This window comes from Rana temporaria, chromosome 10 (genome assembly GCF_905171775.1).
Source record: "Rana temporaria chromosome 10, aRanTem1.1, whole genome shotgun sequence".
NCBI lineage: Eukaryota > Metazoa > Chordata > Amphibia > Anura > Ranidae > Rana > Rana temporaria.
In genome coordinates, this window is record NC_053498.1 from 106,485,892 (window position 1) to 106,513,825 (window position 27,934).

General features: G+C 40.8%; 1 protein-coding gene across 8 annotated transcripts in view; it reads left to right on the forward strand.

Moving 5' to 3' along the window:
- Positions 1-27,934, forward strand: part of PLCH2 (phospholipase C eta 2) — a 924,207-nt gene that overhangs the window by 653,088 nt on the left and 243,185 nt on the right. For all 8 annotated transcript variants that reach the window (XM_040325910.1, XM_040325911.1, XM_040325912.1 and 5 more), the window contains 3 exons: positions 3,660-3,806; positions 19,628-19,871; positions 25,994-26,123. In XM_040325910.1, coding sequence (XP_040181844.1) covers positions 3,660-3,806; positions 19,628-19,871; positions 25,994-26,123 — 521 coding nt within the window. The remainder of the gene's footprint in view (positions 1-3,659; positions 3,807-19,627; positions 19,872-25,993; positions 26,124-27,934) is intronic.

Consider the following 27,934-nt stretch of genomic DNA (forward strand, 5'->3'; position numbering starts at 1 on the left):
TCTTAAACATGACAATGAGCTGACTGTATTTCAGTGGCCTCAACCATCACCAGATCTCAATCTAATGGAGCATTTTTGCAATGTGGTAGAATGAGAGGATCGCATCATGGATGTGCAGCCAATAAATCTGCAGCAACTGTGTGATCATAGGTGTGCGCATCCTATTGCATTAGGGTGTGCACCCCATTGGGAGCATATTAAATACAAGTTTAATGTGTTCCTAAAGTTGAACCCTGTGCGCATGCCTATGTGTGTGATGCTATCATGTCAATGTGGACCAAAATCTGAGGAATGTTTCCAACACCTTGTTGAGTCTAAAGCCTGGTATACACGATCGGACCTTTTTCCAACCAAAATCACATCGGAATTCCATCGGAGTAAAAGATAACATGTTCTCTATCTAAACTCTTATGGAATTCATCTGAATTTCCGATGGAATTAATTGGAGTTTCCGATGGGGCATACACACGGTCGGAATTTCCGATGGAAAAAAGTCCGTCAGACTTTTTCCATCGGAAATTACGATTGTGTGTACGGGGCTTAAGAGCTAAGGCAGTTCTGAAAGCAAAAGGGGGTCCAACCCGATACTAGCAAGGTGTACCTAATAATAATAATAATAATAATAATAATAATAATAATAATAATAATAATAATAATAATAATTATTATTAAGTGGCCGGTGAGTGTATATATCTTTTTCCAAGGACACGTTTATTTGTGCCCTTTCAGGAAATGGGAAGAATCCACTAGTTTCTCTGAAATAATTTTAAACAGACAAAAATAATGTTTGTTCCATATTTAAAAGAAAAATATGGGAATTGGGAAAATAAGTCTTTACACTTGCCTCTATGCTGCAGCATCTGTGGGACGATGTTACTGTTCCACACCGGCTTTAAGACCAAGAACTGAGCATTCGCTCAGTTCTCAGTCAGCTTGGAGTGGTGGATGTCAGTCACCACTGTTCACTCTGCAGCTCCAGCTCTCCCTGAAATGAGGGCTGGAGAGGGGGCGGGCACAGCTGGCTTCGGCTCTCTGCCACATGATGAGAGGCGCAAACAACTGCCAATCAGGATTGTTCAAGAGCCTGGAACGGCTCTGTGATGTTTCCTGACATGTGGTGCATTCCTGTGACCCAGAAGAGAAGCTTTGGCCATACTTCTCTTTTTTTTAAAAAATCGAACCAGACCTTGTTTTTGAGTCATGATTTGACAGAATATTTTTTAAATCTAAAACAAATGGACATGGCATGGACAAAAGATGATGGGACCCTTCACCTAATTTGCTGACTAACCTTTTAGAGGCAATCACAGCAAATAAGTGATTTCTGTAACTATGAATGAGACTTCTTCCCCTGTTTGGACATTCTACGTGAACAAACTGCTCCATCTGTCCTAAACAATGCTCTTTCATCTACTGAATGGTTGATGGGATTTAGATCATGGCTCATAAAAGGCCCTTCAGAATAGTCCAATGTTTTGTTCTGTGCCATACTTTTATGCTTTTATATGTGGTTTATGTCACCACCATGTTGGAGGACCTGTGACTGAGGCAGAGTTTTCTGATACTGAGCAGTATGTTTCTCAACATAACCTCTCAATAGGTTTTTATATTTCATTGTGTGATGAACAGGTTCAAGTAGGGGCGGACTGACAACTCATGGGGCCCCTGGGCAATAGATTGTGGTGGGGCCACACAGTACACACACACACACATATATATATATATATATATATATATATATATATATATATATATATATATATATATATATATATATATATATATATATATATATATATATATATATATATATATACACACACACACACACACTGAAAAGGTACTGGAGAGGCGGGGCAGCTATAATCTTGTGATTTTTTAAAAAACACTGATTTTTACATACTGTCCCTGGTTTTACTGAGGTTGGCAACCCTGATGGGGGGCCCCCCTAGTGGCATGGGTCCCTCACGCAGAGCCCGAATGGTCAGTCTGCCCCTGGGTTCAAGTCACCCCATGCCAGATGTTACAAAGCAAGCTCAAAACGTAACTGAGCCCCCTTCATGTTACACAGTAGAAATGGTGTTCTTTTCTGCTAAAGCTTTTTTTTTTTTTAATCTGTGAACACAGAGCTGATGTGAGTTTCCAAAAAACTTCAGATTTTCCTTATCTGTCCCAGAGGCATTCTACGGGAAGCATTTTGGTTTGTCAATATGCATTTTAGCAAATTCCAGTCCAGCTTTCTTTGTTTTTCTTTCAGCTGTGGAACACTCATGGGTCCTATGTTATGCTTGTAAAATCTTGAGTTCTAATTGCAGCACAATAATGCCAAATACACCACTAGTAGTACGGTAGATGGATGGTCATTGATAAACACATCTTGAACAGAAACTGTAACGAGATAGATATTTGTTTCATTGTGACTCAAAAATCTACATAAGAAATGCTGCTGTTCTCAACCAGTGGCACTCTCTCTGCTTTGTGACTTGCTGTTAAGCTTGGTGTATTCTGCAGTGCGCCGTCATTAGGAATAGGTTTTCCATTTTTTTATGCATTTATACCTTTTTTTCAATATTACAAATTATGGTCTGAATCCCATAGGGCCTGAAACATTTATTATATTCTACCTTCCTGCTGGTTTTGCTGAGATGTTGCTTAGAGACATTCCGAGAGGCGTCTCTACCTTTGCGTTACAGCCACACCGCATTGGCTCTGATACATGAAATTCTAAACCAAGTGCACAACTGTTTACCAAGCTGTGAATCCTTTGCAACCCACTAAGGAATTGGCACGAAAAAAAAAAAAACGTGTTTTCATACAGCTACACATGGAGATTCACTCTATCCTGGGCATAAATTTGCATCTAGTTGATTTTTGTTTTTACTATTTACCTAAGTATTGTACGTGTTGATTAACACCAAATATTTTAATTATGCACCTATGGCCTGAGAAGGTTAATAAAGGGTTATAAAAAGATATTTAAAAATCTCAGTTCTTGCTAAAACACAAAACAAATGGATTTCTTTGTAATGCTTGAACATATTCCTTATTAGTCTTTGTGCCACTTTCTTGACACTTATACTCTTTACATTCTAACATTTTAAAGTGTAAAAATTAAATGTTTGTTTTTGATGAAGTAGGGAAGAGTTAAAACGCTGTGAGGTTGTTTTTTTGCAGTCTAAATATCCTTGGGGAGATTTCTCTTTACTTCCTGTCCCAGAGACACAACAGGGAGTTGGAGGGTCTCTCCCAAATTGAAGAGAACTACCCTTTTAGGTAGTTGTCCTGAAGATTATCTCTAAACTCTAGTGGCAACTCCGAACTAGTACAAACAGCGGTAAAGCTCCCCATTGGGGACACGGGCAGTAATAAAAATCTCAATAAATGCTCTAGCCCTTTGCCCACTCTATTCAAAACAAAAAAAAAATGGTTATACCTGCACATACTTTTTAAGTTTTGATTTTATATAAATATTCTTACTGCCATCAAAGTTTATAACCATTTATAGCAGACATGGATGAACAGTGACATTGTAGTATGTTACTGTGAGGGCCAGCTGGAGACTAGGAGAGGACTTGTAGCCTTACAATATCTCATGCCTGCTTGTTGTTTTTTCTTCTTGGAGCTGTATAGTAAATGTTTTATTTTATTTTTACTTGCAGTGGAAAGATGTATGAGTTCTATGCAAGCCGGAACCCAAATGATCAAACTACGAGGTAGTACCAAAGGTCTAGTTCGGTTTTACTACCTAGATGAGCACAAGTCCTGTATACGGTGGAGACCTTCAAGGAAGAATGAAAAAGCCAAAAGTAAGTTGCCATCTTCCAGTAATTGTTTTTTTTTTCTCAACTATAAATTTTTTATTATATCAATAAAATACAGCAAAAGCATAAAGGACAGAGTTGCAGTACAAACAAATCAGCAAAGATATAATAAGAACTGTAAAGGCCGTGCTTATAAACATGGTGCGGGCCTTGATGACCTAGACCAGCCCACCCCATCTGGGTTCTAACTGTGGGACTGGAAGGACATCACGATAAGTAATGGTACAACCTGAACTCTAGAAAGAGTAAGAAAATATAAAAAAATTAAAATAAAGATAAAAATAAAGGTAAAATAAATATAAACAAAATATCCACTATAAACTAATAAAATAGTCATTTTACTACACCTGCATACCGCTTAATATTAAGCATAAATGTTTTCAAATATTCAAGTAGAAATTAAATATTGCATAAATATTAAATAGGCGGAGGCTCTATGGTGGGTTAGCCATGTTTTCCATCTTCTCCTAAAAGGGGGAATTGTGTGGTTTTTATAAGCTAGCTCGGATTGTGCTTGGGTATTCACTCTCTATTAATAACCGTGTTAATATTAGGAGCGTCTGTGGATCTCCATAGTTTAGCAACAGTTGGTCTCGAGGCTATCAAGATATGGGTCACAACATTTCTATAGATGGTAGGATATATCTCAAGGTCAATGCCCAGTAAAGCTGAGGCAGGTGTAAGCGTAAGAAGGTTGCCTGTGAAATCTGCTATGAAGGATGATATTGAGTTCCAAAAGCTTCTCAATGATTTGCAACTCCAAAGAGTGTATCTTCCCATTATTGTTTAGTACTAAATCCAGCCCTTATAGTTCATCTTATGTAATTAAATGAAATTAAGTCTATTCAACTGTATTTCTGACATAACAGAGAATGTTGCAGGCAGAATTGGATGCAATACCCATTTTAAGCAGCCATTCTCAAGATTTTTAACATGGAAGAACCCTTGAAATAACTTTCCAGTCTTTAATATCTGTATATCTACAACTTATGAAGCCCTATTGTGATGGCCAGTGGCAATAAAGCTCTTTACATTAGAGGTCAGTGGGAAGACCACCCCCCTTACTAATAGCTAAAAAGATCATTGGTCTTCAGTGATTAATTATTTGAGAGCAGAAATTGCTCAAGAATCGCCTTACCAACATCTGGAGGAAACCTAGAGTTCCATGGAACCCTGGCTGAGAATGGCTGGCTGCATTTAAGGCTTCTCCATGAGCACTGCTAAACTGTCCTTTGCTCTGAAGTTTAAGTAGAACTCTAGGCAAATTACTACTCTTTCACCTGCAAAACAATTTGTCACGGTGGACAGCCAGTTTTGTGATTACACCTTTGTAGGATCCCTGGTTTAGCATAACTGCTTCCTGAGTAAGCTCACTAGGCAGTGGTGATGATACTGAATCACTGTCTAGTTTGGAGGCTGGGTGTAGAGGGGTAACATTGGAAGCTGTGCAGGTTAAGAAGTCCATTAACTGCTTGGGAATGGGAAAGATCAAAACTGCCACTTTAATGTACTATGCTAATTCATCATGGAGTTAGTTTGCATGGTGTACTCCATTAAATTCTGCCTAGGTAGTGGCATTGGTTGGCAAAGGTTATGTAGCACTACCCCCGTAGAAGCTGCTGGTTTAGATTTGGGCCTTGCTCGTTACCTCGCTCTTCGTTGTCTAGGGGATGAGATAAGAGTCTAAGAAACTTCAATGTTCACACAAGTTGCAAATCCCTTTTCTGTCGGGTTTTATTTCATACAAACTTGTATAGGTAGAGGAACGAAGGGTTAGGGAAAGGTTGAGGCACACAATGCAGATCACTGGGGAACTTCTATGGTTTCAAAAGTCAACTCGCCACTTTCCTCAGAGTGCTCACCCGGATAGGCCTCTCTCACTGGCCTAGCAGCCGGGATGATGCAGGGACAAAAAGAATACAGTCTCTACCACAGACCTTTCTTTCAGAGGAGAAATAAAGTGTTACTGAATCCTCTGCCACAGGATTTAGTAACCGGATCTCCAGCCTTACAGTATAGAGCCTTTAAGCCGACCCGGCAACACTGTAAGGCGTCACAGAATAAGTGCATCCTCCAATAAAGTTACCATTCCTCTCCCGAGATACCAGCCTTCCGCTTGGTCTTCTCCAGGACAGGTCCTCCCCTCGTTTCCTCCATTGAGTGGCTTTCTCCCGCAGGACAGACAGCACAGCACAGGATCACCTTCAAAGTCCCGGGGCTGAAACATGGACCATCACATGCTTCGAGCCAGGAGGGTCACGAGGCAAAAAAGGGACCTCAGAAGATGGTGTCTGTCCCTTAAGTATCCTTCCCCAGCATGCCCAACAGGGAGACCACCCCAACTGGGCTACTTCAGAGGAAGAGCCGACTGGGCTACTCCCGAGGAAGAGATGCCTAATGCACTCTGGCTTGCCAGTGTTCCAACATTGACCTGTGGTGGTAACGCCACCTACAGGCAAACAATGGGAAAAATTCTCCAAGGACAGCTATAGCTGGAACAGAGGCTGATTTAGCCTTAATCACAAGAGTCTGAGCCAACTACCAGCTCAGACACCCACTAAATTTAACACAGTGCCTGGTCATCAGGAGCAGGGTGCTACAGTTATTTTCACATTTCTATTGATAACACGGCTTACTGGTGTAAGTTATGTGCTGAATCACATAGAAAGTGTATAACATGCCTAAATCATGTTTAAATAAAATGGCCACATGTGTCTATGGTCTCCTTGGATGCTCACAGCCCAAGCCTAACTTCAATCCTTCACGAAAAAGCTTTAAAAATTGCCTTAACGTGTAATCAGGGCTCAAGTCCTGCGGGAACGCGTGGGAACGGAGTTCCTGCACTTTTTTCACAGCAGGAACTCTTTGCAGGACTAGAGCAGCTAAACCGATCCGTCACTAAGCGACGATGCCCAGCTCGAGTCACTGTCAGGGGCCTGCCGTGAGTTATTGCGGGATTTAGAAAGAACTTGCTTCTTTCTAAATCCCGCGATAACTCGCGGCAGACCTCCGCAATGTCTCCTGGGAACAATGACAAAAGCTCCCAGGAGACATTGCAGCATCGAGGAAGTGACAGAATACCCGCACACTACCCAATGAATCCATATACAGGAAGCAGGCCAGTAACATAAAGGATTACTAAGGTACAGTGGATCGGAAAAAAAAAACATGAGGTTTAGTAATTATGCATATGAGCGTATAATTTTTTTTTTTTTTTTTGGTGGGGGAGTGGATCTTGGGTGGAAGTTCCCACACTTATTTCCCCAGGACTTGACCCCTGCGTGTAATCATTGCTTGACCACACCTTCCATCAAAGTCTTTTGATATCCATAAGTGGTCATGGGAATTATTGTCAACACATATACTGTACATAAGGTTTGTCAGCTCGGTATTTGTCACAAAGCCTAACTTGAGCTATTAGTTTTTTTGTTTTTGGATTGTTCTTTCAATATTTCAGTATCCTAGTATATACATTTGTGTAGAACATATTTGCAGTGTATTTTTTTGGAGAGCCGAGCATTGCAGACTAATGAAAAATGTCAATGACAGACCATAAAGACAGTTTAGTAGATTTTATGATATTGATGCTACTCTGGGGCATCTGGGTTATAAAAGAACCTAGTGTATCCCTAACCTCTTTAACAAGTTGATATACAGCTGCTCGCCGGCCCTGACCTTGTCGTCCAAAATGGTTTCTTCAGTTATCAGTGTCAGTTCTGGCATTTGCTTATAATATAGAAGAGGCAATCTCTGCTAGATGTTTTTCTTTGTCAAGTTACAGTCATTACATTACTGTGGACATGTGTTCCTCTTCCCCGCTGGCTCCCTCCCAGGGGTTTGTGTTATCTTTTGAGTGTAATGCATCTCCTGGTACTCTTTTGTTCCTGCTTTGTCATAGTCGAGCTGCACTGTGTACAGCTAGATTGTCTTTGTTAGCTCTGACAGCCTTGTACACAGGAGGATAATGGGTTGCGGATCATCAAGGGGGGTGTCTGTGTGCAGAAGAGCCAGATTGTCGTTTTAAAGGAACAGGGTTCCCAAGGTATGGTTAACAATCTGTTACGGTGGCTCCTACATGAACACTGGATTGTCACAAGAAATTAGCTAATTGATATTGGAATGATCTAATGCTTGTTAGTCTTTGCTTTGCAACATAGGGGGTCTAGTACACAGGGAAGTAATTGTACCTCACTAAACAAATAAATCTTTTGCTCTTAGTGAAGCAAATGTTTCAGCAGGATGAAGCACAAAACTGGTCTGAATACTAAAAATAGGTGAGCAATCCCCTGGCAAATCCATAATACCTCCATGAATACATAATCTTAGGCCCCGTACACACGACCGGATCTGTCCGCTGGGATTTATCCACGGATCAGTTCCAGCGGACAGATCCGGTCGTGTGTAGGCCCAAGCGGACATTTTTCAGCGGACATTTGTCCAGCCGACGGATTTCCAGCGGATAAAAATTTCTTAGCATGCTAAGAAATCTATCCGCTGGAATCCTGTCCTTCGGACTTATCCGGTCGTCTATACAGACTCACCGGATAAGTCCGTCCGATCCCCATCCCTCGCATGCGTCCAAATGATTCGACGCATGCGTGGAAGTATTAACCTTCCAGGGTCGCGCATGTTGCCGTGTCATCGTCGCGGCCACGTCACCGCGGATGTTTTCCGCACGGATTTTGATCTGATGGTGTGTACAAGCCATCAGATCAAAATCTGGAGGAGAAATGTCCGATGGAAACGGTCCGGCAGACCGTTTCCATCGGATATCCTCTCGTCTGTACAGGGCCTTACATGTTCAATAACCAAATTTGCATGAATAAAGTGAAAAATAATAAAATTAAAATTAATTATATTTGCTAAACCCACAAAGTGTATGAAATTGAATAAATTAAAAGTCCAAAATAAATGTTCCAACCATGAAAAAGTGCCCTTCAGTGCCTCTCTGTCTTGAGCCGCCAAATGTCTTGAGCCGCCAAATGTCTTGAGCCGCCAAATGTCTTGAGCCGCCAAATGTCTTGAGCCGCCAAATGTCTTGAGCCGCCAAATGTCTTGAGCCGCCAAATGTCTCGAGGCGCCAAATGTCTCGAGGCGCCAAATGTCTCGAGGCGCCAAATGTCTCGAGGCGCCAAATGTCTCGAGGCGCCAAATGTCTCGAGGCGCCAAATGTCTCGAGGCGCCAAATGTCTCGAGGCGCCAAATGTCTCGAGGCGCCAAATGTCTCGAGGCGCCAAATGTCTCGAGGCGCCAAATGTCTCGAGGCGCCAAATGTCTCGAGCCGCCAAATGTCTCGAGCCGCCAAATGTCTCGAGCCGCCAAATGTCTCGAGCCGCCAAATGTCTCGAGCCGCCAAATGTCTCACGCCGCCAAATGTCTCAGCGTCTTACCAGATGTCAAAGATCTCTAGATTATAGGACATCTGCAGCCAGGTAACTAGCAATTCTAGGAAATGAGATTGGCAATACCAGCCTCTGTTTTGTCTCGTGACAGGTTTACGTTAACCACTTAAGCCCCGGACCATTTTGCTGGTCAATGACCAGGCCACTTTTTGCGATTCTTCACTGCGTTGCTTTAACTGACAATTGCGCGGTCGTGCGACGTGGCTCCCAAAAAAAATTGGCGGCTTTTTTTCCCCACAAATAGAGCTTTCTTTTGGTGGCATTTGATCGCCTCTGCGGTTATTATTTTTTGCACTATAACCAAAAATAGACCGACAATTTTGAAAAAAATTCAATATTTTTTACTTTTTGCTATATAAAAAAAATGTTAAGGCCAATACGTAAACTTCTACATATTTTTGGTAATAAAAATTGCAATAAGTGTGCGTTGATGGGTTTGAGCAAAAGTTTATAGCGTTTACAAAATAGGGGATAGTTTTTATGGCATTTTTTTATAATAATTTTTTGTTTTACTAGTAATGACGGCGATCAGCGTTTTTTTTTTTTTTTTTTTTAATTTTTTTTTGGTTTTGTGACTGCGACATTATGGCGGACACATCAGACACTTTTGACAAATTTTTGGGACCATTGTCATTTTTACAGCGATCAGTGCTATAAAAATGCACTGCTTTCTGTGAAAATAACATTGGCAGTGTAGGTGTTAAGTGTGCCTAGGGATGTGTTCTAACTGTAGGGGGGCTGGGCTGTGTGTGACACTACAGTGATCACGGCTTCGGATTACAGGAAGCTGTGTACACTGTCCTGTCACTAGTAAGACTGGGGAAATGCTTGTTTACGTAAGCATTTCCCCCTTCTTCCTCACCGTGACACGATTGCGGGTATGCCCCGCGGACATTGAGTCCGGGACCTACGGTCGGAGTCACGGAGCTTCCGGTGGGCGCACGCCCGCAATGCCGGCTGCTTAAAGGGGACGTATATATACGTCCTTCTGCCTGTCCGTGCCATGCTGTCGACGTATATAGTCGTGCGCTGGTCGGCAAGCAGTTAAAGTGTTCACCTTTTTAAAAAAACACCTTTTCCCTACCACTGACCCAAAACAAAGCAAGTTCCATAAAGACCTGGATAAACGAGTTTGGGGAGGAGGAACCTGACTAGCCTTCACAGAGTACTGACCACAACCTGATAGAACGCCTTTGAGGTGAATTAGAGTGGAGACTGCGAGCCAGGCCTTCTCGTCCACATCATTGCCTTTCCTCGGAATTGCACTTCTGGAAGAATGGTCAAACATTCCCATAGACACACTAATAAACCTTGTGGACGGCCTTCCCAGAGGAGTTGAAGCAGTTATAGTTGCAAAGGTTGGACCAACTCAATATTGAACTCTACAGGCTAAGACTGGGATGCCAATAAAGTTCATGTAAAGGCAAGCCCCAATACTTTTGACACTATAGTGTATATATATATATAATGTGTGTGTGTGTGTGTGTATATATATATATATATATATATAATGTGTGTGTGTATATATATATATATATAATGTGTGTGTGTGTGTGTGTGTATGTATATATATATATATATATATATATATATATATATATATATATATATATATATATATATATATATATTAAAGCATTTATTAATGTTTTTAGTGCAAAGTTGCATTGCTGTGTGTATCCTACTATATTCACCATTGAAGTTTCGTTTTAAAGGTTAGATTAGATGCTCTGGATAGGATGAGGTGTTTGGTAGGGGAAAGCTTGGAGGTAGTTTAGTAGTCGTGAACATTTTTCACTTATCAATGTTGCACTTAGAACTAACATGCCACTCCTTCCTGATTTGTACAAACATCACAGCTGGCCTGATTGGGTTGCACATCTGCCATCAAGCCTTCTTCAGTTACAGTACAGAGGCTTTCTTTACATCAGTACAGTGCAGCCAAGGAAGTAATCCTGATTTACGGATTTGTGTGATTCATCTGATTATAACTCGTGACAGCACTTGCTGTGTATGGTCAATACCAAGCAGCCTAGCTAGCATATGCAGGGGTATTTTACCCATCTAAGAGCTAAATTTAATGAAGCAGGTGGTATACTGTAAGCAGAATGGCATGGTAAAGAAGTAGGAGGGGCTCTAGCTCTGGTCCTGAAATATTTCATCTTGAACATAGCTATTTGAGAGCTACCAGGAATTTGTCTTCGCTGTAAACAGTTGATGCTATTTTGTTTCACGCTTGCTTGTCTATTTATTTGCAAATAATCCCTGTAATGTAGCTAATGTGTATTTCCTATGATTTTACGCTCCACCTAGTGGTCATGATGCAGTATTTTCCTGATTGTGATATTTCAGAAAAAGACTGCAAAAGGCAGAATCGCATGTAGTGAGGAAAAAAGAGCAAAATTGACATGTTTTATGCATTAGTGCTTATTCATAATGCACGAAACATGTCAACCTTGCATTTGTTCCCCCACTACATGTGATTCTGATTGTTGGAATTTTTTTCATATCAATAACTACTTTCAGGGATGATGAGATCCAGCTTAAGTTCCTGCTCAACATGTTTTGTGACAAGTGCGCTTCTTCAGGAGCTTTGGAGTTAAAAAAAAAAAAAAATTCTAAACAAAATGAAAACCCAATCAACATCATATACAGACCGTTGGATCACAATACTTTACATAACTAATTTCTAGCGTGGAAGTGGCAATACTTACAACATAATGTATAAAAATAAAAAGGCCGGTAGAGATGCGGCCAGGTGAAAAGTCACCCGGGGTCCCAAGGGAGTGGATCCTGCTTTAAAAATGGTAGTGACTGGGCTTTACCCCTATGGAAATCTGTCTAGAAGTGCATAGGGGTCAATTCACAAAGAGAAACGTTATTGGTTTCCTTCAGTTGTTAAATTACCACCCCTTATTTAACACTAGCAAACATGGTATTCACGAAAGCTATAATCGTTATTCAACATAGTCGTTATGGTTTTCAACTGACTCGTTATCCAATCGTTATGCTAACTACTCAAGAGTTATTTTAACGTCCCAAATCGTAATAATAACGTCTAAGATCATTAAATAACGCTGGAGAGATGCATTCTGGGAGCAGAAGGGGAGGAGAACAGCTGCATGTGGAAAAGAGCAGATGCAGAGAGAGAGAGACACAAGCAAGACACACGTGGAGATTGAGCATGTGATGTGCATAACTTCTCTGTGTGCGTTTTTCTAAAGCCATGTGTATTTCCTCATACAGAGAATAAATCATGGGAGATGATAATCGGAATTTAGCCATCACCTGGGTTTCAGAAAAGACATCCAAAATAGTACGTGAACGGAATACACGTTTATAAATCTGAACAACATTCTAATGTGTTCTTCTTCGCCTCTGGATAATTTTAAGTTTAAATAGAGCATGGTTCCATCTTGCCCAAAACTACTAAAAACTTCACTACACTACAAAAATCGCCAAAAGCTTCCTCTAACAACGAAATATCGCCTGGGAAATGTCATAACGACACCCTGAGGGAGGTGATATGTAACGATTGCTTAACGATCGATAACAGTCCAAAAAATCTTTGTGAATTGCACTTCTGTACATATTTAACGATTTGACTTGTTAAAACAACGATCGAATCGTTAAATAACGATCCACACCTTAAAATATCGGTTCGGTGTAGTGAAACGTTATTTGATGATTTTTCAAAGCGTTAAATCGTTTAGTGAATTGAACTAGCTTCAATAACGTGCAAAATTGTTAAAATAACGACCGGAATCTGGAAATAAAGCTTTGTGAATTGACCCCATAGTCTGTTATCTTGGTTATAAGTCCTAAGGTAAGTTCTCAGCCTATTCTCGGTTCCATTATGCTGAGACCATTTGATCAGTTGAGTGAGTATGTGGCTTGTTTGCATGGTAACCCAGTAATAGACATATTACTTCTTACTAGTTTTGGGACACTTTCAATTTTTAGGCTATTCACAAGGCCATTCACAACATCGCCCCCATCTACATCACCAACCTCCTCTGCAGATATCGCCCAAATCGTCCCCTCTGCTCCTCCCAGGACTTCCTGCTCTCTAGCTACCTTGTTACCTCCTCCCATGCTTGCCTTCAGGACTTCTCCAGAGCCTCTCCCATCCTCTGGAACTCCCTGCCCCGGTATGTCCGATCAGCCCCTACCCTGTCCACCTTTAGGAGATTCCTAAAAACTCATTTTTTCATGGAAGCCTATCCCACACCCACCTAACAACTGTCCCCGAGCCACCCCCATCAAATCATTCTCTGCAGCTATTACCTTTTGTACCACACCCCTCCCTTTAGAATGTAAGCTCTACAAACAGGGCCCTACTGTACCTTCTGTATTGAACTGTAATTGTGCTGTCCCCCTCTACATTGTAAAGTGCTGCGGAAACTGTTGGCGCAATATAAATCGTGAATAATAATAATTTTTAGATTGATCCTGCTACACATCTCTCCAGTTTTTAGACACTATTAGAACTTCATGTGAAAAATAGTTCATATCATGTACATTTTCTAATATGAGAACACAGTTTTTGTTGTTGTACCAATCCCTGCTATTACCCCCAGATGTGCCCCATATCAACTCCCTTGGGACCCGGGCTGACTTCCTGCCTGACCGTCTCTCTAGCTGCCTTTTATTATAGTTCTAAATTATTTTGTAGGTTTCGCCACTTCAGTGCTAGGAATTACTTGTGTACAGTATTGTGATCTCACTGTCTGTATATGATGTTTATTGAGATGTTTTCATCTTGTTTAGAAGAAATCTTTTTATTTCTAAAGCTACTGAAGAAGCGCGCTTGTCACGAAACATGTCGAGCAGGACCTGAAGATGGAGCGTCTCATCCCTGAAAGTGGTTACCCCCGTGGTTAGGGTATTATATATAGACCCATATAACCAGATTGGGGGGACCTATTATTTACCAGGGCTGATGGTTGCACCAGCAATTTATTTTTTGTATGCGATGTAAACTGGATTCAAATTTGTATTTTCTCTTTGTCAATCAATACCACTTAAAGGGGTTGTAGAGGTTTGTTTTTTATTTTCTAAATAGGTTCCTTTAAGATGCATTGTTAGTTCACTAACCTTTTCCTTCAATTTCCCTTCTAAATGTTGTTTTTCTTTGTCTGAATTTCTCACTTCCTGTTCCTCCTCAGTAAGCTTGCCCCCATCATCCGAGCTGTTCTGGCTGGGGGTGAGTCGGCACGCTCGCCCCCTCCCTTGGGACTACATCCCTGCGGGGAGACGCTGACTAACCCCCAGCCAGAATAGCTCGGATGACGGGGCAAGCTTACTGAGGAGGAACAGGAAGTGAGAAATTCAGACAAAGAAAAACAACATTTAGAAGGGAAATCGAAAAAAAAGGTAAGTGAACCAACAATGCACTAGCTTAACCGCTTAACACCCGCCCGCCGTCAAATGACGGCGGGCGGAATACCCTGTTGTTCTGACAGGACGTCATATGACGTCCTGTCATTTAAAGGCGCTAGGGGGCACGCGCACCTGGGAACACAATGCGTGTGCCCGCGATTGCCCAGTAACTGAGCAGGACCGTGGATATCTGTGTGTGTAAACACAGAGATCTACATCCTGTTAGGGAGAGGAGAGCGATGCTGTGTCCCTTGTACATAGGGACACAGATCGGTCACCTCCCCCTACAGTTATAACACTCTCTAGGCTACACATTTAACCCCTTCCCCGCCCCCTAGTGGTTAACCCCTTCCCTGCCAGTCACGTTTATACAGTAATCAATGCATATTTATAGCACTGTTCACTGTATAAATGTGAATGGTCCCAAAAATGTGTCATAAGTGTCCGATGTGTCCGCTATAATGTCGCAGTCCCGAAAAAAAATTGCAGATCGCCGCCATTCCTAGTAAAAAATAAATTTAAAAAAATCATAATTATGTCCCCTATTTTGTAGGCAATATAACTTTTGCGCAAACCAGTCACTATACGGTTATTTTTTTTTTTTTTACCAAAAATATGTAGAAGAATACGGCCTAAACTGAGTTAAAAAATAAATTAGTATTTTATTATAGCAAAAAGTTAAAAATATTGTATGTGTTTTTCAAAATTTACATTCTTTTTTTTTTGTTTATTGCCCAAAAAAAAACAACGCACATGCGATCAAATACCACCAAAAGAAAGCTCTATTTGTGGGGGGAAAAAAAGACGTCAATTTTGTTTGGGAGCCACGTTGCACGACCGCGCAATTGTCAGTTAAAGCGACGCAGTGCCGGAAGCTACAATTTCGTCTGGGCAGGAAGGGGGTGTATGTGCACAGTAGGCAAGTGGTTAAAGGAACCTATTTAGAAAATAAAAAACAAACCTTTACACAACCCCTTTTAATATAGGAAATGCATAGTTTACTAGATTTTGTCCAGAGTACCACTCTGTGCTGACATTTAACATTGATTCAATTTGCAAGCTGGGTAAACACCCTCTCGGCAGGTGTGTGTGGTGTGGACAGCATGGTACTTTGGTGTCTGTGCTCAGTTTGTGAATTTGGCCAGTGCCCCTCACGGGGTAAATTGTTCCAACAGAGTAGTTGGTGCTTAAGCATATAACCGACAACAATTGAACTTGTCCTTTTGGAATTTGTAGAATGACTCCCTGCATATGTGCTCCCAATGATCATTACACTTTCTCTACAGGACAAGGCCATTATTTCATTCATAATCTGTACCATAAAAATGTATATGGTTATTTTACGGCTAGCCATTACGTACATGGACACAAAAAATGACCTTAATTTAAATTGGTCTTGCTGGTTATACAAACATTATCATATCCTTGAAGTGCTGTCATGAGAAGAATTATTACTTCATGGCTCTCAGCCTGAATTGTACAGACTGGATAGTGTCTGCACTCACAGAAACTTCACAGAGCCTAATGAGAAATTAATATTCTCCTCACAAATGGGTACTGTAACAATGTAATGGAGTCATTTAGATCCAAATGGGGGTTTCTACTAGCTGGATGCCAGAAGAGAACATTCGGTGATTGATGGAGGCAGCATTTTACTTTTGTTTCTGCTACTCCGTATATTAAATTTATGTTCTCCCATCTTGGGTCACAGGGGAAATTATATCCTACATGCTATTCTATTTTTTTAATTTATTTTTTAAGTTCAAGTCTTATGTTTCTCCTGAATTGTCCTTTTATTATTTGATAAGTTAGATGATGGACGGGAGAGGTACATTCCTTGGACAGCTATTAAATTATTGTCTAGAACTCACATTTCTGATTTTCACAGTCACTGGCAGTCATGGATCCTTTAAATGTTTTGCAGAAATCAGAACTTTTTCAACTTCTGAACCACTTGCATTGGATTGCTGCTACACTAGGCAAGGGCTACTGCCAAAGTGCCCCATCAGGGCCATTGCTATGCTTGGTGTTTTTAGAAAATTTTAAAGCTGAACTCTGAGGCCCCGTACACACGACCGGATCTGTCCGTTGGGATTTATCCGCGGATCAGTTCCAGCAGACAAATCCGGTCATGTGTACGGCCTAGCGGACATTTTTCGGCGGACATTTGTCCAGCCGACCGGTTTTCAAGCGGATACAAATTTCTTAGCATGCTAAGAAATCTATCCGCTGGAAACCTGTCCGTCGGACTGATCCGGTCGTCTGTACAGACTCACCGGATAAGTCCAAGCGATCCCCATCCCTCGCATGCGTCGAAGTGATTCGACGCATGCGTGGAAGTATTTACCTTCCAGGGTCGTGCACGTCGCCGCGTCATCGTCACGGCGACGGCGCGGCCACGTCACTGCGTATGTTTTCCGCTGGGATTTTGATCTGATGGTGTGTACAGCCCATCAGATCAAAATCGGGAGCAGAAATGTACGCTGGAAACGGTCCGGCGGGCCGTTTTCCTTGGATATCCACTCGTCTGTACAGGGCTTCAGATTGACTCATGTTACTGATCCTTCCTCACCCCAAGCTCCGTATTGATGGGCTTCAGTGTGCAACTGCAGCTTTCTTCTGAGATTGTTCATTGCAGGTGCATTTGACCTGCTCCAGACCTGTCCTCACTCTTTGCATACAGTCACACCTCTACATCTATGGAAACTATAGCGGCTGGATATGTTTGTGCAGCTTATGCACGTTACATTAAACGTAGCTATGCGTAATTTCATTAAACTAGAATTCATTTGTAACATTAAACAAGGCGATATTCCCAATAGGTAACAATTGGGTAAGGTTTTCCCATCTGTCCATTTTCTTTCTTCCCCAAGAACAGACATTAGATTGGTGCACAATAGCTAGACTAAAGTCTCGTACACACGAACGGTTTTCCTGCCAAGAAAACTGCCAGGAGACCTTTTGTCCGGGAATACCGGCCGTGTGTATGCTCCCTCGCAGTTTTCACAACAGGAAAACTGCCGGGAATCCCAGCGGGAAAATAGAGAACCTGCTCCCGGTGGTTTTAAACCCGGCAGTTTTTCTATGGGGAAACACTACGAGGGAGCATACACACAGATTCCCGGCCAAAGCTCTCCCCGCTGTTTTCCTGATGGGAAACCCGGCCGTGTTTACACAGGGAAACTTTACCGAGCAGGTTCTCGGTTTTCCCGTTGGGATTCCCGGCGGACTTAATACGTGTGTACAGGGCTTGAGATTAACTGTGGTACCTTTTGCTTGGCCAATAATCGGCCCCTTATAAATCTAAAAAAAATGGTGCTGAGCTACCAGTAAATACTCAAATCATCAGCAAGAAACAAACCGAAAAAAAAAAAAATTAAATTGTCTGTTATATGCTTCTTGAGCACCAACTACTCTGTTGGAATAATTAAAGGAGTTGTAAAGTAAACATTTTTTCACCTTAATGCAATCTATGCATTAAGGTAAAAAAACATCTGATGATGCCACCCCCCTCCGAGCCCCCTGTTTTACTTACCTGACCCATCGAAAGTCCCGCGCTCGGTCCCGAGATCCTCTTTGCCGCTCAGCCTGGCCACTGATTGGCTAGAGCGGATGGATTGAGAGCAGCGCAGCCATTGACTGGCGCTGCTGTCAATCACATCCAGTGACGCGGCGGGGCCGAGTGATACAGTGAGCGGCTATGGCCATTCGCTGTATCACGGGAGCGCGTCCACAAGGATTCATCACCATGCGAGCTCTCTCGCATGAATGTGGTGAGTTCTTGCGGGGAGGACCAGAGACGGCCGCTGAGGGACCCCAGAAGACGTGGATCGGGGCCACTCTGTGCAAAACGAACTGCACAGTGGAGGTAAGTATGACATGTTTGTTATTTTTAAAGAAAATGTTTTTTTTCCTTTTAGTAACCCTTTAACCAAGTGAGGTGCACTGACCAAATTCACAAACTGAGCACAGACACCAAAGTACAAGTGATCAAAAAAATGTGTCCATGTGTAAAAAAAAGTCATAGGCATCAAAAAAATCTAAACATCCAAACCTGTTGCTCCACCAAGATGTGCCAAAGGGTCAATTGAATGTGCAAGTGCTCACCACGACCATTGTGCTCTGGCCATTCACCTCGTATTTTGACCTCTGTTTCACCAGCGTGTCAAAATCAGCAGGTCCCCACTGGGGATAATCAAGGGATCTATCTGGTGTGCTGCTCCTCTATAGTAAAACAAAGGCAGGGTACTAACAAATATAGCACTTAAGCAGTGCAGACTATGCAGCCATTGGACAGATAGAGCTCCATTCCCCTTAAGCGTTGCGTCAATAGGTGTGACTTCTTTAGTAGACCGAGATCCCTGAGTGAAATCAGAGGCTCTGGGAGCTGACAGGGAGGAGTGGGAGACACATAGAGGAGCAGCCCACCAGATAGATCCCTTGATTATCCCCAGTGGAGACCTGCTGAATTTGACCCGCTGGTGAAACGGGTCAAAATACGAGGTGAGCAGCTAGAGCACACTGGTGGAGGTGAGCTCTTGCACATTCAATTAACCCTTTGGCACATCTTGGTGGAGCAACACATTTGGATGTTTCAATTTTTGTGATGCTAAGGACTTTTACTTTTTATATATAGACTATTTTTTTTATCACTTATCACAAGATTATTCATTTAGTCACTTTTTTATTCTGTTTGTTTTTTGCGTGTTTGTGAATATTATCGTTATATCACTATGATGATTTTGGTATTTATTGGTAGCACTGCACTGTTTTTTATTTTATTTATTATTTAAGAAGTAGAGTGAACATGCTTGTTTAGTGATGGCAGCAACTAGGTCATTTATATCTAATTTTGCACATATTTATTCTTATTATTATTGTTGTTTGTTATTGTTGTTATTATTTGGATTGTGCTAATTGAAGATTGATTTATAGTAATAATCAGGCAATACTTAATAAGTCTGTTTTTAACTGCTCTTGTCTACTTAAACTTTTTATTTTTGTCTTTGCTTTTCCCAATAGTCTCGATTGATTCAATTCAGGAGGTGTGTGAAGGAAAACAGTCTGAGATTTTCCAGAGATATTCTGATGGAACTTTTGACCCAAATTGCTGCTTCAGTATCTACTATGGGGATCGCATGGAGTCTCTGGATCTGGTATCCTCGAGTGGTGAAGAAGCGCGGACGTGGATAACGGGTCTCAAGTACTTAATGGCAGGGATTAGTGATGAAGACAGTCTTTCTAAACGTCAAAGGACTCGAGACCAATATCCTTTTCTGCAAAAAAAAATCTTGGGGGACATGCTGGTTGGGTGTGAAATGTGATCTGGATAGGTGTTCAAAGTTGGCTGAACATACAATATTTCAACTATAAGTCTTTTACACACTTCTCAAATGTTTAAAGCATTTTGTAGCTCACCATTAATTGGCTGTAGGGAAGTTGAAATTACCATTTTTATATTTGTTACCCTGGCTAACGCAAACTTTGCTTTGCTTTGTTTTAGCATGTAGAGGGATTAGAACACATTTTAGTTTTTTCTAGCGTTCTGTGCCCCCCGATAGAGGGATTCACTTTTTATTTGTCCAGTTTACCATTATCATTATCATTGAAAGTGAAAGAAAATCCCAAACTTTGGGTTTTCCCCAGAAAAGTAATATAGGGTAAATCTTCCAATGGGGACACTAGGTCTGGTGACCTCAAGGGATTTATTTGCAGGAATTTACTCTGACTTTCTGTTTTGGCTATGGGACAGGAATTGAAGGGAAAGCTCCCCAATGGGACACAAGTGGCAAAAAAACACCACTGACAGGGGTTATAACCCTTCCCTTCTTTTTCAAAATGGAAAAAAAAGTGCCTAGCGTTCAACTTTAAAAGCCAAATGGATTTTAAATAAAACATTTCCAGTAAATACCTACATATAACTTTTTTTTTCTTAGTAGAAATTCACTTTTTGCCCTACCAAATAAGTGGGCAATTCTGGCATAATTGAGTTATGGACCACAAACCTCATCGCAATGTTCCCATACAGACTTGTTGAGGAAGAGAAGGGATCCATGTTTGACCAGGTCTGTCCGCTTACGAAGTGAACTGGGAAGTGTGGTCATTTTGTTAAATGCCTCATTATAGTATACATTTTGGGTAAGGGTTAATAGTACTGTATAGCCTTTTTGATAGGAATTAAAAAAAGATCAATATGCACTAATCTCTGCATATTTTATGCAATACAGTGGTTGTTCTTTCCAAATATAAAACGTATACATTGTTTAAAACCATATAAAAATGTATTAGGCCTATTTTACACTAAAATTGCTCTCTGATGAGTAATCTGTATTCATAGCCTGTTTGAACCCCTTAAGCCCCACACTAGCATGCTACAACCGCAACCATTGCATGTGACTGCAGGGCATTTTCTGGGCGTCCCCCTTCAGTTGATTGGTTGGTGTTCAGCTGGTGGTACTGCCCTCAGAACATGACAGCAGGGAACATTTTTGCTTTGTTACAATGCAAAAGAAAAGTGTCTGTGGCATATATAATCCCCCTCCACTGCCTTTTGAAGCATAAAGGGGTAGCGATTTGGGGAACTGTGTAAGAGACTCGGCTCAGCCTTGAGTTTTAACCACCCTCCAAGCAGCATTGTGAACAACGCCTTAAGAGGACAAACTGGTGATAGATTTATTGTTAAATAACAGACACATACTGTTGCTGCTAAATTTGGTCCAATTGTCGATGTGTTCATAAAGATGTAGGCTAAACACTGGAAAGTTAACATGTTCTTACTGAAAATACACTATGCTTTCCCTTTTAAGCGAATCATCAAAGATTCCCAAAATTGAATCACCTGTAATGGCTAAACGAGATGACCAATTTAAATCTCTTACCAGTGAGCAATTTAACCACTTGTGATAATCACGTCACAGCATGGTACTTTAAATGAGTTGCAAATGAAGTTATTGCCAGTAAGTGGTAAGATGACTCTGTAAGATTACATTAAAACTGCCTGTTTAGTATCAGTCTAATTCAAAAATTTTGGAGGAAGTATTGGAGGCTTCTGCTAACTTGACATTCTCCCAATGCTAGTTGCCTGGCTGTCATGCTGCTACTCTGGCTCTGATACTTTGAGTGGCCGACACAAAGCAACAATTGTACAGATGGGGACCTCTGACGTTGCTAATCTGCATAGCATAAAAGGCAAATTTTATATATTTTTTTCAGAAAAGGGTAATGCATAACTCCAGGCTCTGACCCCCTCCATCCCCAATAGCATGCCAAGCAGCATGTTATGCTACTTTTGTTTTTGTATTCACATTTTCTTGAAATCTTCAGGCTGGTCACACTGTTTTACAGGGACCTCTTCCTCTTAGCCTTTTTGTTTTGGGCTGGCAGTCCTCAATGATACAGACAGCAGTACTGATACCAGTGTAATGAATGATTGGTACTATTCCAGTGCCGCAAAAATGTTTTTGCAGCACTGGAGTAACATCCATCATTCACTACCTCCAAAAAACTGAGGTATGGTCTCCCAGGTAGTTCAAGAACATACGCCTTAACTGTTACCACTGGACCTGAAGATGTGGGAGCCTAAATCTTCTGATATGTGTGGGCCGTGCTCGTATAATGAAGCACCAATGATTTCTGAAATGAAATCTATGACTGTTCACTTGGAGAACACCTAATTGCACACACATAGAATTTGGTCCAATGCAACAAGAAGTTGAGCAGCCCAAGCACCTTCCTAAGGTGCCATCTGCTGCTTATCAGTAAGCTCCAGTAAGGGAACTCTGTGCTTGCTTCAATACAAATCGTGTCTAACACTAGTCACAAGCAAGGTTACTACATCAAGTTGTTATCTACCATCTGTAGATAACTTTTATCGTTTCTCAATGCTTCCCTCAAAGCATATGGAGAATATTAAATATCCTGTGTGTGTTCACATGTATGCATATCCACATTTCAAGAGTGTGGGTGTTGGGCTGCAAAGATTGAAGCAAAAAAGCCTGTGGGTGAAAAATTATTATACTTGCCTTAACCCAAGTTAAAGGAGTTGTAAAGGAAATTTTTTTTTTTGCTGAAATGACTGTTTACAGGGTATAGAGACAAAATAGTTAACTGATTCCTTTTAAAAACGATTAAAAATAGATAAAAATCAATCATATAATAGACGTCCTAGTTTCAGTTTCATTTTTGCATCTAGCTTAGTTTTTGCATGTTATTTGATGCCTCTGTGCTGGACAGACCCATAGAGCAGTATTGGTTTGGAAAACGAAACTAGACTCTCCCAGTACTGTGGTCATCAGGAAACAGACAACCAGGAAGTGTCCAGAACAGAGAAGAATTACAGCAACATCAGAGCAAAAACAAACAATGAGGACATGAAACCAGGACTGCAGTAAGGTAAAGGAAGCTATTTAGCTAAAAAAAAAAATTCCTTTAGTGACCCTTTAAGGCTGTGGTGTCTAGACAAGGACACCAACTTTTCTGAAGAGATCCTGGGCATTACTGAATACCCCCACATTTTATGAGAAGGCATTTTTGCACTGTGCTGGATGATCATTCTGCAAGGTTTCAGGTAGTCGACCAATGCCCAGGATCCCACCAGAAGGGTGGCGACATCACATCCTGCAGTATGGAAACTTGGAGAAAGTGAAGTATTATTACATTTTTTCCTAACAAGCTTGAACCCTTTTTCACAATGTATTATCTAGGGTGGTTGCCATAAGAGTAGTAGACTTTGCTTGGTGGTGCAGGGTATGCTTCAATTGGACTGTTTTAAAGGAAATTGATCTTGCTTTTGAAAATGCTTGTCGGACTGCTATGCTAATATTAATATACTTTGGGTTGAATGCTCATATGCAGTCACTGACCTGGAAAAAGTATAAATATAAGGAAACGTGACACCTCTCTGTCTTCTTCTATGGGACCTGCTCATAATGGCCACAACAGGCACAGAATCAGGAGATCAAGTGCAGAGATCTCACCAATAGTCCTTGAGACAGTAAGGTGGTTTTAACCCTCCGGAAAATACCTAAAACAAAACCGATTTGCGATGCTTCCTAAAAATGTGGGTTTGTATTTAGTAATAATTGAATTAATTGTGAGCAGTCAAAAGGTCTCAGGCTTTAATATGAATTCATCTTTTCTATTAATGATCAAGCTGCCCTGGCGGGTGATCGCTATACAAAGTGATAAGAATGCTTTGTTATAAAGCACAACCACAGTCTTTGTCTGCCCTTTGCCATCTAACAGACAAAGATAGGCTGATATGTTGTATATGAACTTTTTACAATGAGAAAATAATGATGAATTCTCCCTGGAATTAATTGGGTCACAAGGGCATAAAACTGCAAGCCATGAAAAGTTTAACATTTTCAGGTGTTTCCTCGGCTGTTAGTAACACTTAATTATAACGATGAAAACCTCTACATTTTGTATTTTTTAAAAGGCTACAAGCTTGACATTTTTAGAAATGGTACATAATGTATGAAGCATTCATCTGAATAAGTGAAGAGTCTTGTGTAATATAATCCCTACTTCATAAATTATTACATTAATACATGATTTCCTCTTTTTTATGTATTTCCTGTGGTCTATTGGTGCTTGTGCAAAACATATTGATGAACCACAGTCCCTTAACAACCTGGCTGCTACCAGAAGATTTCTAGAGTAAAATATTTTATATCCTCTTAAAGCTTTGCCTGGGAGTGTTTTTGCTGTGATATAATATTTTCTTCCAAAAAAAACATTTAGTGCCATCAATTTAGGGTTTCATTCAAAGCCTGAAGGAAATAAAGGAAAAATAGCAGGAAAATTGTGTACTTGTACTAAGCAATAAAAATACACACACTCTAGATTGGAGCCGCATCTGGTAAATCTACTGAAACTGTTTTCTCTCTGGGTCATAACAATAGATCATGGGGCCCCATAGTAAAAATGCAATGCCCCCCTCCCCCAGCAACCTCTCTGTTGCACCTTTCAGCATCATCTTTCAGAGTATGGACACTTGCACATGAGCACTCCGAGTCCTTGCAACACAAATTCCAGCATATTTCCACCACCACAACTATGTCCAGATGATCCACACAACTGCTTATATACCTGAAAGGCTAGGTTAAGTAAATTGATACTGTACTACTACTAGGAGTAAAAACATAGATGCCCTGCACACAACTAAGGTTCAATATCTAAAGCAAACCTCAGACTGGTTAGTGGTAAATGAACGTAATTGTTGTGGATTGCAGTAAATGCCAGGATGCACATAGGTTAGTCAAGATTAGGTCAATCACAGTTCAATATACAATATATAAACCTAGTATACCACAAAATAAGCAATACATATGGCATTAGAAAATGGTAACAGCAATGATAATCAATACTGCGATAACGCCTCTGTAAACAGTAGACTATAGAATCCACTCTATAGGAATGGCCAAAATGAAATTTAAAACTCTGTAAAAAAGGATGTGTTACTATGGACAATGGGCACATTTTGTGTGAAGCAAATGAGTGAGTAAGCTTTAGCAATTGTTCTTTAGCCAGTTAGTATTGGGGCCCAGTCTTTACGGTGGTGCACATGCGAACAGTCCCAGTAAAGTCTGCATGCAGTAATTAATGTTACTAGTTAAATGGCTCAATTTCTGCTAGCAGTTAAAGGTTAATGGCAGCAGTGTCCTCTCACCAGTCTTAGCGATACAGCAATAGGGGTCCGTCTGTTCAGATGTCAGCTCACCTCTAGGTCTGCCTGGAGCAACTCTGTTCCTCATTCCTTATTGCAGTTTGCTGTTCACACAGGAGCAGCGATGTGCACACCTCGTTCTCCTCTCAGCACAGAGGACATCCCTTGATATTCAGCCTGTGAAAAAACATTTCTCTTTCTACCTTGGCTCTCATTAGGAATTGTAGTACAATAGTTCATTAACTTCTATAATAGTAATATTTCTTTTGTGAACTTCATCTCCCATGATTCAATGCTGCCAACCATCAAGTCTCATAAGCTCCTTCCTTCTGCTTGTCGGCACCCACTGGTGTATGGAAGCGAGGTAGTGTTAACTTATTCAGCTGAAGTTCATTGGGAGAGACAAAGAGCAATGCAACACAGAAATCACTAAACTAAAATGAAAAAGGGAACAACATTTTCTAATTTTCTAGTTATTAAAATGTTCTGTTTAAAAAAAATGGAAAACCCTTTTGATTTATCTTTTCTGTGAATGGTGGCTTTGAAAATATATCCTTATTTGTATGAGAGATAAATGTATTTTTTTTTAAATGTTTCACTCTTAGCCAGTTCCTAAGAAGGCCTGTCTGATATGGTAGCAAGTACAGCTCAATATTTGTAATGCTTTTACTGAAATGGCAGACTTCCATCCATGTTTCCTTCCTTAACTCCTGCTAAATATGGTTGAAGCAAACCTTTGATGAAGCAGACAAAAATGGAGATGGGAGCCTGAGTATAAACGAGGTCTTACAACTAATGCACAAACTGAATGTGAACCTTCCACGACAGAAAGTGAAGCAAATGTTCAAGGTAAGAGAATGCGGGTTATGGCGTCTTGAACTTCTATTTCTGTATTCTGTGTACAAATATCTTGGCTTAAGAACATACAAAATAAATGTAGTCACTGTACACCCAAAATCTTATGTAAGCTTTAATATTGTAATTACATTTTTTAAAAAGAAGTATGGGTTAATGGGGGAAAAAAATCTTATACTCACTTAGGTAGATACAATATGATGTTGCATCTGTCCCCTGCTGCCTCTGTACTGAGAACTAAGCGATCAATCCTCCTGTTCTGAACAGAGAGAGGTGACTTTCAGTCACTGGCTTTTGGCTGTTCCCCTTTAGCGCTCACTGGAGCGTTAGGCTGGGGAGGGGAGGGAGTGGCTGTCTCACTCTCCCAGTGGTGCAGCTGAGAGGGTGAGCCATCTGCCAGTCCAGGAATCTGGGTGGATCCTAAATGTAAAGTCTGGATTTTTTCCCAGCCTGGACCGGCTGAATGACGTCAGCTTTCACCCACTGTTGGCTGAAAATGGGTCCAGAACGAACTGGACTCCTGTGATGCATTGGAAAAGTATAGCCAAAAAAGCTTTGGCCATACTTCTTCTTTTATAATGTTTTTAACGCTGCATCTTTTATTAAAATATTACACAATGAATCCACCCATGAGGAGCCGTGTTCTGGCATTTCCTGTTGTACATTGACTGACTGTCCCTGTGTCTCAGTTGTGCCTCTGTGCTGTCACTCTATCATATGGACTTTTGATGGAGACTACAAGTGGCCATTTTAGCACACATAATTGCACAAGCATGGTGCACAGTTGTCACATCATAAAACCCGCCCTGGAAAATGCTATAAGCTCAATGGAATCTATGTGGCATGTTTTTGAACAGCAGTAGAGACCTAGAGGGACTATTCACATTCATTTAAGCAGATTTTATATTTTGTGCACCCATGCAAAAATACACATTTTGCACATGAAAACGCTTTGAAAACCCTGAAACATTATATATTTTCTGAAAGCGGAGACCCTGTAAAATAAGTTTTGTATGCCACATGATATGTGTTCTATTTATCAATATTTTCATAAATATATATACATATATTTATTATTTCTTTTTCACAAACACAATCTAATCATTTTGTAAAGTATAAAAGATGAAATTGTATTGAGCAAAGAGATACCAAATATATCAAGCCTTAAAATCCCTGCCAAACAACGAAAAGCTGCAGTACCCAAAATGTGTCCCTAGGCGATGCTTTAAAAGCCATTATAGCTTATTAGTTTAGAGTTAACCATAAACTATGGCCCTAGAATTATTGCTGCCATGTTAACACGTAGGGATATGTGATGTAATTGTCATTTCATGCATGTGCATCCTATACGCCTGAACGTGGGTTCTGGGGGCTTTACAAATGTTTTTTGTGGTGTTCTTTATTTACTTTTTAAAACTTTAAGATTAACCTTTTTTTCTTTCTTTTTTTTTTTTTTTTTTAACCTTGCTATCCCATGTAATAATATAGTACAGGTGACATTTTCTCTTCAAAGGATATGTTCACCTTTTCTAACTTTGCTAAATGTTACACTGCTATTCCGGGTGTATCGTGTGACCCAGCGGGTCAGGGATCTTCACCCCCCCCCCCTTCACAATCAACAAACACACAGCTGGGTGGGCAAAGTCATTCATTCACAGTGTTTTTTGAATGGGGGAACTACGACTACCATCAACCAGGGATGGACTGGCCATTGGGACTACAGGGAGTTTCCCGGTGGGCCGATGGCTCAGTGGGCCGGCTTCAGTGACAGCGGCCTGGGAGTTTCTCACTTCTGCCTAATCTTG